The 17,049-nt window shown below is 41.3% G+C and overlaps 1 protein-coding gene across 9 annotated transcripts in view; it reads right to left on the minus strand.

The window, feature by feature from the left end:
* The window catches only part of kif21b (kinesin family member 21B), a 64,534-nt gene that overhangs the window by 3,558 nt on the left and 43,927 nt on the right, over positions 1–17,049 (minus strand). For 5 of the 9 annotated variants that reach the window (XM_030419469.1, XM_030419467.1, XM_030419468.1 and 2 more), the window contains 8 exons: positions 14,908–14,946; positions 11,801–11,937; positions 11,006–11,186; positions 10,544–10,708; positions 9,721–9,838; positions 9,460–9,630; positions 2,998–3,197; positions 1,346–1,482 (listed from right to left, as the gene is read on the minus strand). In XM_030419469.1, coding sequence (XP_030275329.1) covers positions 1,383–1,482; positions 2,998–3,197; positions 9,460–9,630; positions 9,721–9,838; positions 10,544–10,708; positions 11,006–11,186; positions 11,801–11,937; positions 14,908–14,946 — 1,111 coding nt within the window. In that variant the 3' untranslated portion in view covers positions 1,346–1,382. The remainder of the gene's footprint in view (positions 1–1,345; positions 1,483–2,997; positions 3,198–9,459; positions 9,631–9,720; positions 9,839–10,543; positions 10,709–11,005; positions 11,187–11,800; positions 11,938–14,907; positions 14,947–17,049) is intronic. The other 4 variants (XM_030419474.1, XM_030419473.1, XM_030419470.1 and 1 more) reach the window with 3 other exon arrangements.

Here is a 17,049-nt window from a genome sequence, read left to right on the forward strand (position 1 = left end):
GTGAAGAAATAAGTACATGTATGAGTCATAACAACAAGTAAATATCTTCAACTGGCCCACAATTATTCTCCCAACTTGTTCTCCCCACAGTGATAGCTGTCAGTGAACAGCTTGTCAATAAGTCAGTCGATTAGGCAATAACAAGGATAGCATCACATTTCGTCAGTAAAAACACTGTCTAAAGTAGTTAGCTGTGCACTTTTGTTGTTAGGAGATACTAAATGTCAACAGAGTTGATTCTACCAACAGATTAGATGCGGAACGGGTTTGATAAATAGTTAGATTTTTTTGCTTTCATAGCCCTCTTGCCCAGAGTAAGATGAGAAGATTGATACAACTAAGATAAGATACTTATGAAGCTATTGACAACTGGCAGCTAGCTTAGCTTAGCATAAAGACTGAAATAAACTAGCTAGCGTGGCTTACCTGCACCCCTAACCACACTTATACTATTTTGATTCCAAAAGTGCTATGCTAAGCTAGTCCTTTTAGCTTAGCAGCGGCAGTGAAGATTTAAGCTTAAAAAGGATGTAAATAAAGTTTTTTCAATTCAATTTTGGATCTCTGAGCTTCTGGAGACTTGGGTTATGCCAGACAAACCTTAAGGAGCTATCTTATCTTATTTTTTGTCTGATGTTTTTTAGGTTTAAAACAAGTCCCCATCTACTTCAGTGGGTGAGTGTTGCTTGGAAAGAAAGTGAATGGTGAAGCATTCAAACATCCTCAACTTCAAAGTGTGTCATGGCATCACAACAGAGATGGGGCGAAAATTACCGTGTCCTCCCTTGTGTCATGTTTTCATTGCAGCCGATCAGAGCTGATTTTTGGGTTAGCCTGTTTTTGTGTTTGTTATTCGGGGTACTAACCATTTATTGGCTGTAGCCTTACATTGAATGGACAGATGTGACAGTGTGATCGATCATCTCATCTTACTCTTGGTGCGAAAGCAAGTAAGCACATTTCACAAAATGCTATTATGAATTATTCCACCAAGTACAGCAACAGGCTTTAAGAGACACATTTCATTTGCTCAGAAGTTTGTCAAAGCAAAACTATGAGTCACTTGGTCAGTCAGTGAGAAGCTGTTTGTGTTGTCTTGCAGTCAGTGGTCTGCTAACGAACTAGCAAGCATTATAAAAGTTTTTACAGAACAGAAGTTGAACTGAGCCAAACTCAGCAGAATGTGTAAAGACAACACAACAAAAACCGAATTAATAAATAATTGGAGAAAAAATGATGGAGGATGGAAACTGAAGCGAACAGAACCATCCAAGTGAAGAAACACAAAAGAAGGGGAAAAGAAACACAGCTGGGAAAAGAAGGTGGAAATTAGTTAAAAGAGTACCAGAGGAAGGGAGGGTTGGTGAGCGGAGAGGAGGCAATCATGGGAGGCTGGTGGCTCGGCCCTTGATGGCCAGGACCCGTCGGGGAAGACACGGGGTCAGGCCCGGCACATAGCTCCACAACTTCACCCTGCAGTCACTGGGGTCAACACGGGGGGCAGGGAGGAGCAGAGGAGGAGAAGGAAGGTGGCGATGAAGACCATTTGTCCACGGAAAAGACAGCAGGAGAACAGCAAGAGATGATGAGGATTAAAGAAGTGATGGAACAAGAGAGTAAGAAGAGGAAGAAGAGGAAAAAGAAAGTTAGTCGACTTCAGCTGAAAGCCCACCAGTTGAAGGAGAAGTAAGAAGGGCACACACACACATACCCACTCAGACACACACACAGTAAATACGCTTAATCCCCGCCTGAGCTCAGAAAAACAGGATGTAGTTTGACCCTCTCTGACTAGCACACACCTGGAGCTGAATGCTTGAGATGAAGCAAGCATGAGTCATGATCCAGTGTTTCACTCAGGAAAAGCTGAGATACTTTTTAAACAGTTTTTCTCAGTCTGTACCAGTTAAAAAACAATAAAATACAAACATATATTCTAAACCCCTCCAGCTGCCCTTGTGGTAAAAGGCCTTTCTTATTGCTCCAAGAAAAGACCAGAGCAAAAAATAGATGACTTCATATCCCGATCTTAAAATTGTGTAGTTTCTTTCATAGTTTTTTTTTTTTCTTTACAGGAGGCCAAGTCATTTTCTGAATCAGATAGGCACTGTTGTTTTAAGCAAATGTTAACCAAACAGGTTTGGTGTTGTTTGTTAGGGACTATTTTCAGCAGGGGATAAACACACATTGACGTAAGTGACACTTAATGAGATAAATCAACACACAATAAAAAAACATGTGGGAAAGTGCGCTATGATCATCATTGGTGTGTTTTTAATAGTTTAAAAGTTTGGACAATAACTGAGCCGTGAGGACTAAGATGTATGAGGCAGGCTATATGTTAGCAGGATCTATTTGTTAGATTTTAATTGACAAAAAAAAAAATATAATGTCTAATCCTTAAAAGCCTGTGTATGGTTCAGTTGAGAGCTGATGGTGCTTTATTCTACAAACTCTTTCATAACAGTAATTTATTGTGAATAAATAATAAATACATGAATTACATTAATTAAGACATAAGAGGTTTCTAGCCCTCAGAGTACACTGCATAAAAAATTATTCTGCACCCATTTTTTAATGATGTGCACATTTTTAGAGTCTCCTTTTATGGTGACGAGCCCAAAAGACACCTGAAAAACAATAATGCTGTTTAATCAGCAGTTTGATATGGCGCCCCTGTCGGGGGTTTGATTATCTTGGCAAAGTGCTCGCTAACGCGGATTTAAATTTAAAGTCTGTGAGCAAAATCTGAGAAAAATAATCCTGCCGTGTGCCGTCATTGATCTTTTATTTGAACTCGATGAAAACAAAAGCGTTGCTTTCACATTTTTGCTCAGTTTGTGTCGTTATATTCTAAAGAAATGAGTTTGCCAATTCATTTGTTCGCTACATCGACCGAATGTTGGACAGATAAGAGAATCAAAGCTTATAAATGGACAGCATTTTATGGAGCCTTCTATCTACACAGAGAGAAAAGGGATGTATTGTTTTTTTTACCTGGACGCAGTGAAGATCTGTCTCGAGTTGGTACATATGGCGTTGATAGGGCTGTCGTGACCCCTGACCTCTCCTATTGGGGTGAAGTTGTCAACGTTCCACACCTTGAGCATGCCGCCCCGACATGCGCTCAGCAGCATGGGCCGCCCTGGGACGTACGCCAGAGCACACACCCAGTCCTTGTGGGCGTTGGGGATTTGCTGCAGAGTGAAAGGCAGAGAGAGAATATTACAGATATTATACCTCATGCAGGAACGTGAGTTATCTCGTTATTGCCTTTTAAAAACAGCAGTAGAAAAATATAAATGTGGGATTCATTTTCAATGGATATAAATCATCTTGAGTATATATTTCTTGAATGGAAAATGCACATTGTTGCTAGGCAACACACAAGTGCAATTGAGGCTTGAGGTTCACTAACGCTGTCTTTTGACTGAATACTGTAGTTATTCTAATCTCTTGTGTCTGCATGCTCGCTGTTCTACAATGGCTTCAAACGTGATTTATAAACTAAAAACGAATTCATCTGTCTTGTGTTCATTAAGATGATCACACTGACATAAGACTATAAAAAGTACAGCAGAGAAACTTTTTTTTGTAACATCTATTTTTTGCACATGTTAATTTTACAAACGGAACAACAGAACAAGAAGGCACATGTGGGTAATTGATAATAATATCAAAAGCACTAATAATGATATGATAATAATAATAATAATAATAATAATAATAATAATAAATACGATAAATAAGTGGGTATATATCAACATATACATATATGTAGATACATACACCCAAGCATTCTAATAGCAGAGAAACATTTAGCAGATTTTGTAATACTCTGTTTATCTCAACCAACTGGGCTGCAGGTTAATTCAGCTCGTTACAGCACAACACAGCAGAGGGAGATAACTTTTATTATGTTATCTATTTTTTCCTGTTGTTTTTTATTTGCTTCTGTCGGTAATTGATATTTTGAGATTAGCTCTCAAACAAAACAACACCGCTGATTAAGTTCCTCTCCATTATTGTATCCACCAGGTATCTCACATTATTTGTTTGCAGATATCTTTCCGTACGTTTCAGTTACTTGGCTGTTTTCTTCAAGTTTTTATGATCAGCAAGCTAAAAAAAATTTACTAAAAGAAAAAAATCTACATATATTCCTCATCTGCACGCTTATCTATTTTAGCCCCGCTCCACATTATCCAAATAAAGGACCCGCAACTTTGATAAAACCACTGTTGTTCTCTTCAGTAAATCTGTATTATTATACTGAGGGTGACTTAATCATGATACCATGCGCCGAGTAAGTTATTCCTGCTGAACAACAGTCCTATCCAAGAGTGATTTCAATACTGTGACATTATCCAAATGGCTATAATTTACTACCTACCACTTGATCTGGTGCTAATATCACATTGTTTTGTAAAAGCAAAGGTCTGTATTTCAAAAATAATAAGACTCAGCAGCTACCAAGAATACTGAAAGTACAATTTAAGACCACACATTCTCCTGCTGGAACTCTCCATTCAGAAACAGAAACAGTAAAATGTTTGGTTACAACATACAGACAGCACTATAGACGGCAGGTTGAATGAACCCTTCAATTCATACATCTGATCTACTGTATTAGCATCATAAGTAGGATCTGATGAGCCAGGAGTACGTAAGCGCATTGCATTCACTGGATAAAAAAAAAAATTAGACACCTTATCTTGTAATTACGAGATCAGGATCTCGTAATTATGAAAAAATCCATCAACGGCACCGTTAATACATATTCCATAAGGTTTCAGTTTGTCTTATGAATCGACATGCCATAAGAAGTTGGGGCCTTGGTTTGTGTACAGGCGTCTTCTAAGACGGTTCATTTGCCTCAGCTGTACTCCTTGAGGATCTAGGATTTTTAACACGTGCCGTGCAGTTCTCTGCGTCACTACCAATCCAGATTGGATGCATTTGAAATGCATGAATTTGTATCCATGAAGCATCCCGTGTTGGTTCAACTGCTCCTGCAGAAAGAGAGCGACATCCAGCTCGTCAGACTGGGCTTTCCGCCTGAACAAACGGCTTGCGACGCCTGCGCAGTGTTGACATACTAATATTAATACCATCCTCATTTTTAAGAAACATCAGTATTTCCCAGTGTCTCAAACCCAGAAGGTAGTAATAGCAGATTAACTGCGATGGCGCTATCATTGCCACTGAGAGGGGATTTACAGACGTTTCCTTTTTCTTTATCTTATCTCGTCATTACGACAATCCTGATCTCGTAATTACGAGAAAAGATCTCGTAATTACGAGATATGGTGTCTATTTTTTTTATCCAGTGAATGCAATGTGCTTCCTTACAGGAGGACATTTTCCACTATTTAATTAACCATTTGTTGGGAAATGTGTGCCACTGCAGTCTAAAATGTCATCTTGTTGGCAGGAGTGACACCCGGCAGAGACCTCAGCTGCTGCCACATCTCAACGGTCTGAAGGTTCATGTTTATAGAAATGTCCTTTGGCAGAAAACCGATGTTTTCAGCTATTATGTGTGTTTGTGTGTCCTTCCTGTCTTTCATTTCACATCATGGATTATGTCTGTTTTGCCCATTCTGTGTTTGAACTTAACAAGTGAGTTGACACAAAAGACAAAAACATAACTGAGGTAATGCAGAAGCAGTGACTCTACTGCACACCAGAGCGAGCTGACAAGTTTACTGTTCGATCGTAATTAATAATTTTATGTAAAATATTTTGATTATGTTGCGTGTTTACATTGAAAACTAATATCTGTCAATATACTTTTATTTGAACTCTCTGATACAGATAATGCTGTAATAAGTGGTTGATGTGTTCATCTTTAACACTACTGAGTGATCAGAAACATTATAAGAATATTAAAGGATCCTCTCATTCTTCTGCGACTACACATTGCTACTTGATCTTGATCATGAAGGTGACATTAGAATAGAAATGCTACAATATAGTGTATTACTGAATAAGTATAAAGTTTACAGAATATTACAGATCCAAGAAAAAGGCACGACTACAAGGCCGCCTGCTGCTTCAGCACCACGGACAGCGCCATTGATTTATCAATACACAGCACACTTGATGAGACTGACATTTCAGAGCCAGGATCGGAGCCATAGACTTTAACTTAAATCTTAAACCTCAGTCAGATAAAGGATCAAGAAGTCAGGCAGGTCTGCTTCTATATTTTTTTATTATCATTATTACAACTTATTTATTGTGCTCATGCCTGTAATATGTATTTTGGGTTGTCTTTGGGTATAAAACCTGCTAGATAAATAAACATGCCTCACTCTGCCTTGCCTAGACTAAAACATTTTACTATATAACCCCTCAGCCCCTGCACTCTCTCTGCTATTAGTGCCTAGAGGAGGGGGATAGCATCCGACCTCATCCCCCCTCAAATCACCTACTGACTATCAGCCTCAATGTCCAGTATGGGTCAGGCTCTTTTTTTACTGCCTCTAGGTGATGTGTGTGTGAAGATATCAGCAGGCAACAGAGATTACAGCTCTGTTCAGTGATTTTCAATTTAGGTGCAGATTGCTGTTTTTTTTTATGTAGAAGTGAATGCAGTTGATGACTTCTAATAACTTTTACTAAATATAAATAATAAATCAAATACAGCGTCATTTCTGTATAATCTATTTGGAGCCCCTCCATGCTAACAATTGGACAACTCCCTAATTCCTGGGGTCAGCAGAGTTTTGTCATTTTTAGTTGGGAACTGTGGGCCAGAAAAGGTTGAGAAAACCTTCCTCAACACAAAAGCAAAATGGAGGAAATCTTGACAGAAAAACAGAGAGAGACCCCCCCCCCCCATCCACGGAGAGTTGGAAGTGCAATTAGAGGCGTAGATGTGAAAGGGCTTTTACAAAAAAAACAAAGGGAACATTCTCACATACATGTCATCTACGGCACCGTCTGAAACAACTTTACACCCATGGGTAAAAAACGTGTTAATGCTTTCCGACACCTTTGAGCAACACCACACTGCAGCAACAGTTGCATAAGCCGTAGTCGGGCAAGTACAACGCACAAACTGTTTTTGGAAGGTACATTAAAATGTTTAACAAGCAACTGGGATCACTAAACTACAGTGTTGAGAAAACAAACTGCCTCACGTAATCTCCCTAGAAACACACCATGGCGTTTGCATTTTAACAACAGAGGGGTCATAGCAGAACAACTCACAGCAGCAATCCTGGAGGAGTTTCAGAGTCTTCTGTAATATATTCTATTATACCCCCGGCCGCAATTTGATCCTATTACATAATTAGACAGAGACTACTGAGTTAGAGAGGCTGTAAAACGGATTGTGTTGGCTGCTTCACAAATGAGGTTAAGGTCAGATGCCGCAGACCACAGCACTGAGTTGATCTAACTCAGCCTTTGAAGGGAAATAATAATGTGTAATGTTCCTGTTTACTCTGTCCGGATAAACAAAGGCTAAGCAGAACTTACGCATACAACTTGAGGAAGTGCTGCTTTATATGCATATTACAGTGTGTGCAAATGAGTGTGCCGCATCCACCCACGTAGTGCATTGTTATTCATTATTAACATACGCAGGCAGCAGAGGATGCAAAAGAGACACCGCAAGAGTTAACGGACACACACACACACACACACACAAAGACACACACACACACACACACACACACACAAAGACACACACACACACACACACAGACGCACACACACACACACACACACACACTCTGACTTTCCTCTGTGGTACCTGAGATGCGTGTTGGCACCCTGATGTTGACACAGTGCTTTCCTGCTACATTACACCTGACGACTCTGTGTTGACTTTCTCCACAGAGTGAACACTCCGGGTAAAGGAAGACGTAAAGGGAGCTGTCCACCAACCGAGCGCTCAACTGGCAACACAGCTTTTCTCTGTCACCGCCAGGCCAGTGGCAGATAACTAGTGAAGTGTGCTCTCTAGCAGTGCTGGACGGGCGGAGAGAGTGTGTGCACCGTCTTCTCTCTACAGAGACAGCACTGCTACACAAACCTGTTTAAGAGCTCTAGTCCACATAAGCCAAAGTAAGCAGTCATGAAAGAAAATCTTAGTTCAGTTCTCTGGTTCAAACCAGACAACAACCAATAGTTGTTTCTATTCTCAATTATTTAGTTCTTTGATTAATCATTTAAACAGCAAGAGAGGTGCCTTTAAGGCCTAAGACCCGAAGAAAACATCTTCAAATTGCTTGTTCTTTCTACCACACAATTATTGAAATAAGAGAAAAAGAAAACAGAATTAAAGCTGGACAGTTTTACCCAAGCTAGTGGCTCTAATGATGGCGAAGTCCACTTTGGTCTAGACTCAAATATCTCATTAGCTATTGGATGCCAAGAAAATTACAGACATTCATGGTTTCCAAGAGGATGAAATCTACTGACTTTGATAATCTCCTGACCTTTACTCTAGTGCCACCCTCAGGTTTACCTCGCAAGGCTGCTGGATTTTCAAGATCACATGATCATGTGTTTTTTTACAACAGTTCCATCTTGCCAGGCTTTAAGCTGTGTGCTTCACACAGGGGTTGAACCATCAGTGTGATTTGAGAAACCACTGGCAGCTACATGAGTGGTTTAGGTGTTAGTTTGAAAACAACAGTGCTGGAGAGTACATCTCATTTAACGAAGGGCCAAGAATGTAACTGAAGGATTTTCTTGATGGAAAAGTTTTGGCTCCACTCCAAATTGGCTTCTGTAAGAGTTAACAACTGGCTCTGCCGTTGGTAGCACTCTCCTACTGTTGATCTGATCTGATGGTTTTGTCCAATCACAATTATGCAGGTGCCGGCCTTCTCCAAACAGTTTTCTAGGCTGTAGACCCTAAATCTAAAGCTGCTTGATAAATACCAAAAACAATGGTTCATTATCAAACTTCTCCACACTAAAAACAGTTCAGCTGCAGTCCTTCACATGTGGCACCCTCTCTGAGAGGAATCATTTTCCATCAATAATCTCTCAAAGTCTGTTCAAACTGTGTGAGCACTCTGTCTACATTGCGCATATCTAGTGGAAAGAACAGCTTTGCTAACAGGATGATAAGAGTTAATAGCCTCAAGAAAAACAGTGACATCATTTCTACTTGAGGGCTCACAGCACTGACACATAGTCCAGGCTTTAAACTTTGACACACAAACTCTACATCCACATGAATATGAAATCATTCTGCTTCCTGCTTAATTCAACCCTGGCTAACCTCACATACAGTGTAGGAATATGAAACACTTGCAGCCTTAATTTTGAATAACCCTCAGGGAGTGACAGTACGTTTTCAGAATAATCACTAAACTACAGTGATTACAAAACTGCAAAGACCACAAGCTTTAAGAAATCTATAACACAAATCTTAACAAAAACACTAAAAAACACACGTGTACATGTACACACACACCGAACAAACACACAAACCTGAATGAGCTCCTGCTGCTCCAGATCCCATTTTTTGATGCCGTTGTCTCTCGACCCGCTGAACAGCACATCTCCTTGTACCGCCAAGCACTCAATGCCGTCATAATGGGGCGGCTCGAAGTTATGAGCTGGACCTACGTTACCCATGGTTCCCTCTGCCACGTCAAACACCTGAGAATGCAGTGCAGGAAGCGGGAGACTGTAAAGTATGTGTCTGCATACGTGACACTCAGGTATGGTTTAAATATGTGTGTGTGTTACCTTGACATAATGGTCTTTGGAGCCTGTGATTACTTGGTCTTTGCCCAGCAAAGACTGCCCCACTGTCAGACACATGACGGAGCCGATGTGGCCAGTCAGCCTCCCCATACCTTGCATCCTACACACATATAAATATACACACACACACACACACACACACACACACACACACACACACACACACACACACACACACACACACACACACACACACACACAGGCACACAGCAAAGGAGGTGAAGCAAAGATCTGTGAAATTCATTACTTTACTTACAAGAATTTGATTTCCAATGTGCCAGTCTCATTGAATGAAATCACTTTCCGTCTCAAGGGTGAGGTAAAACCGCGAGACACAGCGATGCCATGGGCAGAGATGATGCTGACGAAATGTTTAATGCATTTATATTTTATTTCTGCATCATTAAGTGGGTCTGAGCCCCTCAGCGTAAACTGTCTGGTCCAATCTGTTAATCAACTCCCTCCGGAAGCAGAAACACTGAGAAGAAGAGGGCACTACCACAGGATTTCAGAAATTGTTACCTTGTGGGAAACTCACTCACATAGAAAACTCTTATCACCAGTTCCTGAACTTTCTTTTTGACAGTAATTTTAATCTCTTCAGTCAAATGTTAATCATCTCTTTGGTTGATTAACACCTGAGAGGTGAATATATACACCCACACCCATTTGTAGAATAATTTAAAGTAGAGAAGCTATCTGCATGAATGAATGTGGGGAAGCCTGGGCCAGTGATGGAAGTGATGAATGCATAGATCTATGTATGACTGAATACATAAATGGATGAGCAGTTCAATGAATGTACCTGTTGAGGTCCCACATGCGAACAGTGTTTCCAGCAGCAGCGTAGAGCACAGAGCCTGACGGGTTGATGGCTATCTGGTTGATCTGACACTCGCCCTGCGCAAAAGTTATTGTGCGGGTGGTGGTGCCAGCGCACACATCACCTGAAACCACCTGCCCCGATGAACTGTGGGAGAAGGAGAAGCCAAACAGTGTAAGAGAAATAGAATGAAAGACTTCAGAAGAAGAAGCAAATAAGAGGATTAGAGACAGAGACAGTGTGAATTTAACATTTCATCTAGATGGATTTCAAATTGGATTTTCCCTCATATCATCCGTCACTTCTCTGCAACATGAAACACATCACTGAACAGAAAAATCACACCCTTAATCACTTCCATCAAATCTTTCCCCAGCTGCAGTTTTTTTTAAGATTAACAGCTGCAAACTGCCTCATGTGGCTTGTTGCAGCAGGGAAACTTACGTAAGGGTGCGGATACACTTGGCAGAGTCGCGGATGTCCCACACCTTGATGTAAGAGGTGGAGACAGAAAAGACCAGACAGGAGGAAGGACAATATTTAACTGACACCACGTTGTTGGGGTGGCCTTTGAGGGTGACGATCTCCTGACCCGTTACCAGGTTCCACATCTTACAGGTGCGATCTGGAGGAGGGAAGAGAGCAGCTCACATACGTGCAAATTTCATTGCACTGAATGGAACGCATCATTCTTTTCTTGCTGTTATTTTTCATTTAGACATTCGCTCAGTTTAAATTTTTGTTGCCAGGACTAGGTGTACATGAAGTTTTTATGCTGGGTTAAAACAAAAACCATGAAGCAAAAAAAAAAAGTTCTCCTGGCTCTCTCCAAAGATTAAAACATTTCTCCAACTACATCTCTGAAGTTCACTAATTAATATGTTGTATCTCGCTTTCAGCCAGCAGTCAGGTAGCTTAGCTCAGCATAAAAACTACAAACTGTGTGATATTTTTGGAGAATAAACTTATTCACATTCTTGCTAATCACCTCCCGCTAATAGCTTCGTACATAATCATTCCATCATTAAAAGAGAATAAAACATGTTCATATACCAAAGCGTTGAACTAATCTTTAAGTAGTGTAATTGTTTCGAGATGACAAGTTTTGAGTTGTCATGTTGCTGGCTCCAATGTATTCAGGATCCATTTAAAAGCGCTTTAACAATCACATATAATGCTACATATACATTGAATTAAGGATTAAGAAGGATCCTACAGTACAGTCGCTGGTATGTGTACCTTTAGATCCAGTGAAAAGCAGCTCATCTGTAGCATCCACACACAGGACTGGCTTCGAATGGCCCTCAGCTACAGAAACACACTGCAGGGGCGCCGTCCGACCCCCTTTCACACCACCGATGGGATTGATCACACCCCTAAGGATACGGTAACACACACATACAGTGTCAACTGTGCATACACACATAAAGGCCTTGAGGCTGATGTCTTTGCAAGCAACTACAGATGTACACACTGTACGCACAGATTGATCACAAACATGCACACAAACACAAATGTTTTTTCCATTACAGAGACAATACAAATCCATACAAACCTCACTGGATACATACAGATGATGTACTCCTCTAAAAAAAGAACTAGAAGCACACATAACTTCCTGTCGGTTCTACCTGCTCCGTCTCTCTGGCCTGCCTCCACACCCCCGTCCCAGCTTTTCTTTTGTTGTAGAACAGCCCAATTAAGGCTTTACAACGGTAAGAGCTGCTTTCCTATTCAACTTGTCTTTCTGCCCCCCCCCAACTCTCTCTCTCACATACATTCACACACACACCTACATGTGCACAAACACACAGCCTCTTATACTATGTGCACTCAACGTCTCTAGCTGAACCTCTGCCCCCCTCACCCTCCCAATCTATGTCCCTCTGACAGGCCAGAGTCCCACAGTGCCTGGAGAGCAGTCAGCAGAGTGAGACAGAGCAGGCAGAGGGTGAGAAGAAGAGGGAAGGATTGTGGGAAAATTGGCCCCTGGTGGGCTTCCTAATAGCACCAGTGGTGGTTAGTGTGTATGCGAGTGTGTGAGAGAAAGTGAGGTAGAGAGCAAAACAGTGAGGGAGAGCCAGAGCAGGGAAAACAGAATCCGTGATTACACACAAAGACAGGTTTGGTTCTGCACAGAGTGAGCAAAAGAAGGGTGTGCTTGAAACATGTCAAAGATGGCAACATGCCCCTCTTCTGTCCCAGCATGAAAACACACACAAATACACACGTCAAATCAAAAATATGAACACTGAACCATACTCTCTGTGTATCTTTTTCTTACAGTGCATAAAAATGACAACCAAAATCGAAAACTGTCGATTATCAGCCAGTGAAAAAAGATTGCATGCGTGTCTTGCCCAAGTCTCATGGAAACATAAAAAGAGAACCGACTTGCACAGAATAAGCTAAAAAAAAATGATGATATCAGCCACAGCCTTGCAACACCGACTTCACAACAGCCCGCAACTCAAAAATAAACCACAGCACAACGTCCTGAGACGTCATCATCACCACATGCAGCATCCATTCTCAGCCAGTCTGGTGGGAGCTGACTCGCGTTTCAGCAGCTCCGCGGCCAATCGCCTTTTAGGGCCCGGGGGGAAAGGGTATGTGGTATATATGTATGCAGGGAGAGGTGTAACAAGTCGATAATGTAGTCAGGTTATCAGCTTGTGCTCCTCTGCAGAAGTGCAAAACCTGACGGTGATGGTGAGTGAACAGAGTGAATACGTACAATCTGTTCCGCCCTCTTTTTTGTCAATCCCATTTTGAAAAGACTGATGATAGAACACAGATAATTTAATAAAAAGAGGAGAAACCTTACATGTGACCGTTCTCTAAATAATATTTTTTCAATGATTGCAGACGAGAGGGGAAGGAAGACTTTCAAAAAATAGCAGCGTTTTCATTTGAATGAACCTTATCACTCTGAGGGCTATCATGTTGCACGCGGTGGGTCTGGTGCTCCGTTCTCGTTGGTCAGTTAACTATGACGTTGTTCTGGTGTTATTGCCATGACATTAATTTAAGTAGATTTTTTCCCCCCTCATCATATAACATGAACCTCTAAACTTACAGTCATAAGCTGCTTTGTTCACCTGCCGGAAAACCATTATGTCGTATTATTTTGAGTACCTTCTGTACCGTGTCTCTGCTTTTTTTTCTCTATAAGGACAGGATGCACGTAGCACAACACTGCTTTAATGCAGCACTCCATTTCTTACAGCGCAGCGTTGGTCCAAATGGCAGAAAGTGTTCCCATTCTATCAGCGCCTGTGGAAGGTATCATAGTGTGCTGTGTTATTCGCTATGTAAGGGCTGCTAATGGATGTTGCGGGGCCAAGGACCATGAGACCAGCAGACTAATGAAAATATGGAGGGAGAGCAGTGTGTGCTCTCCGCAGTGCAGAAAAACAGACACAAGAGCCATGGTGAGAGATGCATCCATTTGTATATGTCTGTGTGTGTGTGATAAAGACCCAGGAATAGAAAGTATTGATCAGATAGAATTCTATGATAAACTTGAAAGAATAGTTTGGGGAAATATGCTTATTCGCTTTCTTGCCGAAAGGTCGATGAAAGATGAATACCTCTCACACACCCGTCCCCAAGGACCCACTGTGGACGGAGCCACGTAACCCTCCATAAAAAACACAATTTGTTATCTTTCGAAAGAGCATTCTATAGCTGTTTCTGTGTTTCCACTCTGTGCTGAGCTAAGCTACGCGGCTGCATATCTTAAAGAAATGATGAAAGAATGAATAATGCAGGTATTTTGAGACATATTGCGATTTGAATGTGATTTTAGTGGGGATGGTAATTCTTATTTTCACAAAAAAAATATAAAAAAAGGTGATGACTTGATTTTTTTTCCTGGGGTCTGTTCTCTTTCATCTGGAGAATATGAATTTTTAAGTGGCGGGTAGCTCTGTAGCACCACAATACTTCATTTGTAATAGTACGTTCTGACACATTTTCCTTCTTTGTGCAGCGATTTGGATACCCCACCGGCAATGTTGTTTCTTCCGTGATATTTGTATTCATTGTTCAGCTCTGATATTCATTTTTCCTTATTTTTTGCAGCCTGTAGAAAAGTGGTAAGGTTCATCCAGATCTCGTGTGCAAGCAACACCACAAAGAAACACATCAAGGGAAAGGGCCGCCGGGAAGGGAAAGCCACGTGTGGTTAAAACATGCACCACGTCGACCTCACCCACAGAGGGGGACAAAGGGGCGTGAAGGGGAGGCCAGGCGTGGCACTGACTACTGGTGGAGACAAGACGACACCAGGTGAGTTCACAGGCAAATGGGAGAACAAAGAGTGACGAACACAGTTCCTCTACCTGAGCACCTCGGAGAGCGAGGAGTCGCTGTCATCCGACCTGGAGGCAGAAGAGGAGCAGGAGAGGGGGGAGGGCGGGGCGGGAAGAGGAAAGGGTTAACCACACTAAGGAAAGACAGAAGGGTTATTGGCAGAGGGTTATAGGGAGGAGTGACTAGAGGAAGGGTATTAGATATAAAGCAGTGAGCAAACAGGCAGGAAATCTTAGCCAAACAATAAAGCTTGGTCAGTGATTATCAGGCAGTTTGCTTCTTCTCAAAGACAACCACTGAACAGGCTTCACTCCTTGACCACTGTCTGAGGATGTTAACTGTCGCTACACCCACAGTAAGCAATGGCTGGTTTTGTGGCTAACACTGAGGGTTAAATGTTTAAAGAAATAGTTCAACATTTTGGGAACTACCCATATTCTTTTTATTGCTAGGAGTTAGATGAGGAGAACGATGACACTCTCACGTCTGTATGTTCAACAAAATTCTGTTGGCTTAGCTTAGCATGCATACTGGAAACAAAGGGAAAGAGCTAGCCTGGCTCTGTCTGAAGCTAACAAAATTTGACTCAGAGCACCTCTAAAGCTCACTAATTAACATGTGTTTAACACTATGCCTCATTTGGATTAAAAAAATATTGGTGGAGATGACAATTTGTGTATCTCTATGCTGCATGTTCATTTTTTCAGAGTTTTCGGGGTGTTGAGAGGCAGATTTTGTTATCATCTGGGTTAGCTGCTCCCCCTTGCTTTCAGTTTTTATGCTAAGCAAAGTTAGCCAACTTCTGGCTGTCTGCATACAACCATGGGAGTGGCATCAATCTACCCATCAAACTCTCTGCAAAATGTTGAACTAATCATTAGAACAAGGCAGGAAAAAGGTACTGAAAGAAAAGGGAAGTTCAAGTAGGGAGCACCGATGCCAGGATAGTCATACACAGAGGTCAAAGAACTGCACATTACACGATTTCTACACTTTTATTGCGCTTAACCCCAATGTATAACTCTTCTGACATCAGTGCCCACTCCCACATCTAATCTTGGTACAGAAAAGTACAGATAGAACATAAGGGACTGCGAACAGGGGAAGATCCAGGATGGAGGATAAGGCTGTCAATCAAACTCACAGGCGAGCCCGCTCACAGCTGTCGAGGGGAAAGAAATCTCGACCACACCAATACAGTTCCTCCACAATAGCTCAGAGGGAAAGGCTGGCATGTGTGTAACAGTGCAATAAAAGGGTTATTATATTGTAAATATTTTATAGCCTCAGGTTTGTCACCAGGAGAGCCAGTGCTTTACACTCATGAGCATGAAATAATAAAACAAAATGGTTGTGGATATGTCCTGAGGGAGCCACAGTGTTAAAAGGTGAATCAAATTCCTCCATTTCTGGGTATTTACTGCTGGCCACGGTGGCTATTAGCATAGTAATATCCGCTTTTCTCTCAAGACAAAATCCTTTTTTAAATTCATTGGTTTTGGAGGATGCAAATGTTGTGTGAAGATTAAAAACAGCAGATCTAGGTTTCGACGCCTCCTTATCCAACAGGCAACAGGAAAACTTTGTTTGAAATTAAATTTCCTTTTTTTAATCTGTGTCGAATGCCTGATCCCAGCCTCATTGGCTCTTCCAATATAAATCAGTCAGAAAACAGTAGCAGAATGTATCCATACAGTCACAATTACGCAAAAAATGTCTTATTACATTTTAATAGGTTCTGTGAACTTGCAAAGATAAACTTGAGAACGTCGCTATCTTCCTTCTGTCCTAGCAGGAGGCTTCTCATTTGACATCTAATTAAACAGAAAGATTCAGACGATTCATGCTGGCTTTCTAATTATTCTTTAATAAATTAGCTTAATTTAACCTTGGATTTATGCTTGTGATAATCAGTTCAGTGTCATACTTGGGTCAGTGTCAGTAATGTTGGGACAATGAAAACAAACAAAATCAAATTTATGGTTTTAAAGGTGCACTTTGTAGTTTTGCTGAAGAGAATTCCATCTGAAAAGAAAGATCCTCATTGACTTATTGTCATATGAACTAACAAACTCTGAATAAACACACCGACCTTTAAGGGGCAACACTTTTTTTTATGTTGTTTATACTTGGCAGACCCTGCCACCTCTCTAACGTCAAACAGTTTTCCG

The sequence above is a fragment of the Sparus aurata genome, chromosome 6 (genome assembly GCF_900880675.1).
Source record: "Sparus aurata chromosome 6, fSpaAur1.1, whole genome shotgun sequence".
NCBI classification, from domain to species: domain Eukaryota; kingdom Metazoa; phylum Chordata; class Actinopteri; order Spariformes; family Sparidae; genus Sparus; species Sparus aurata.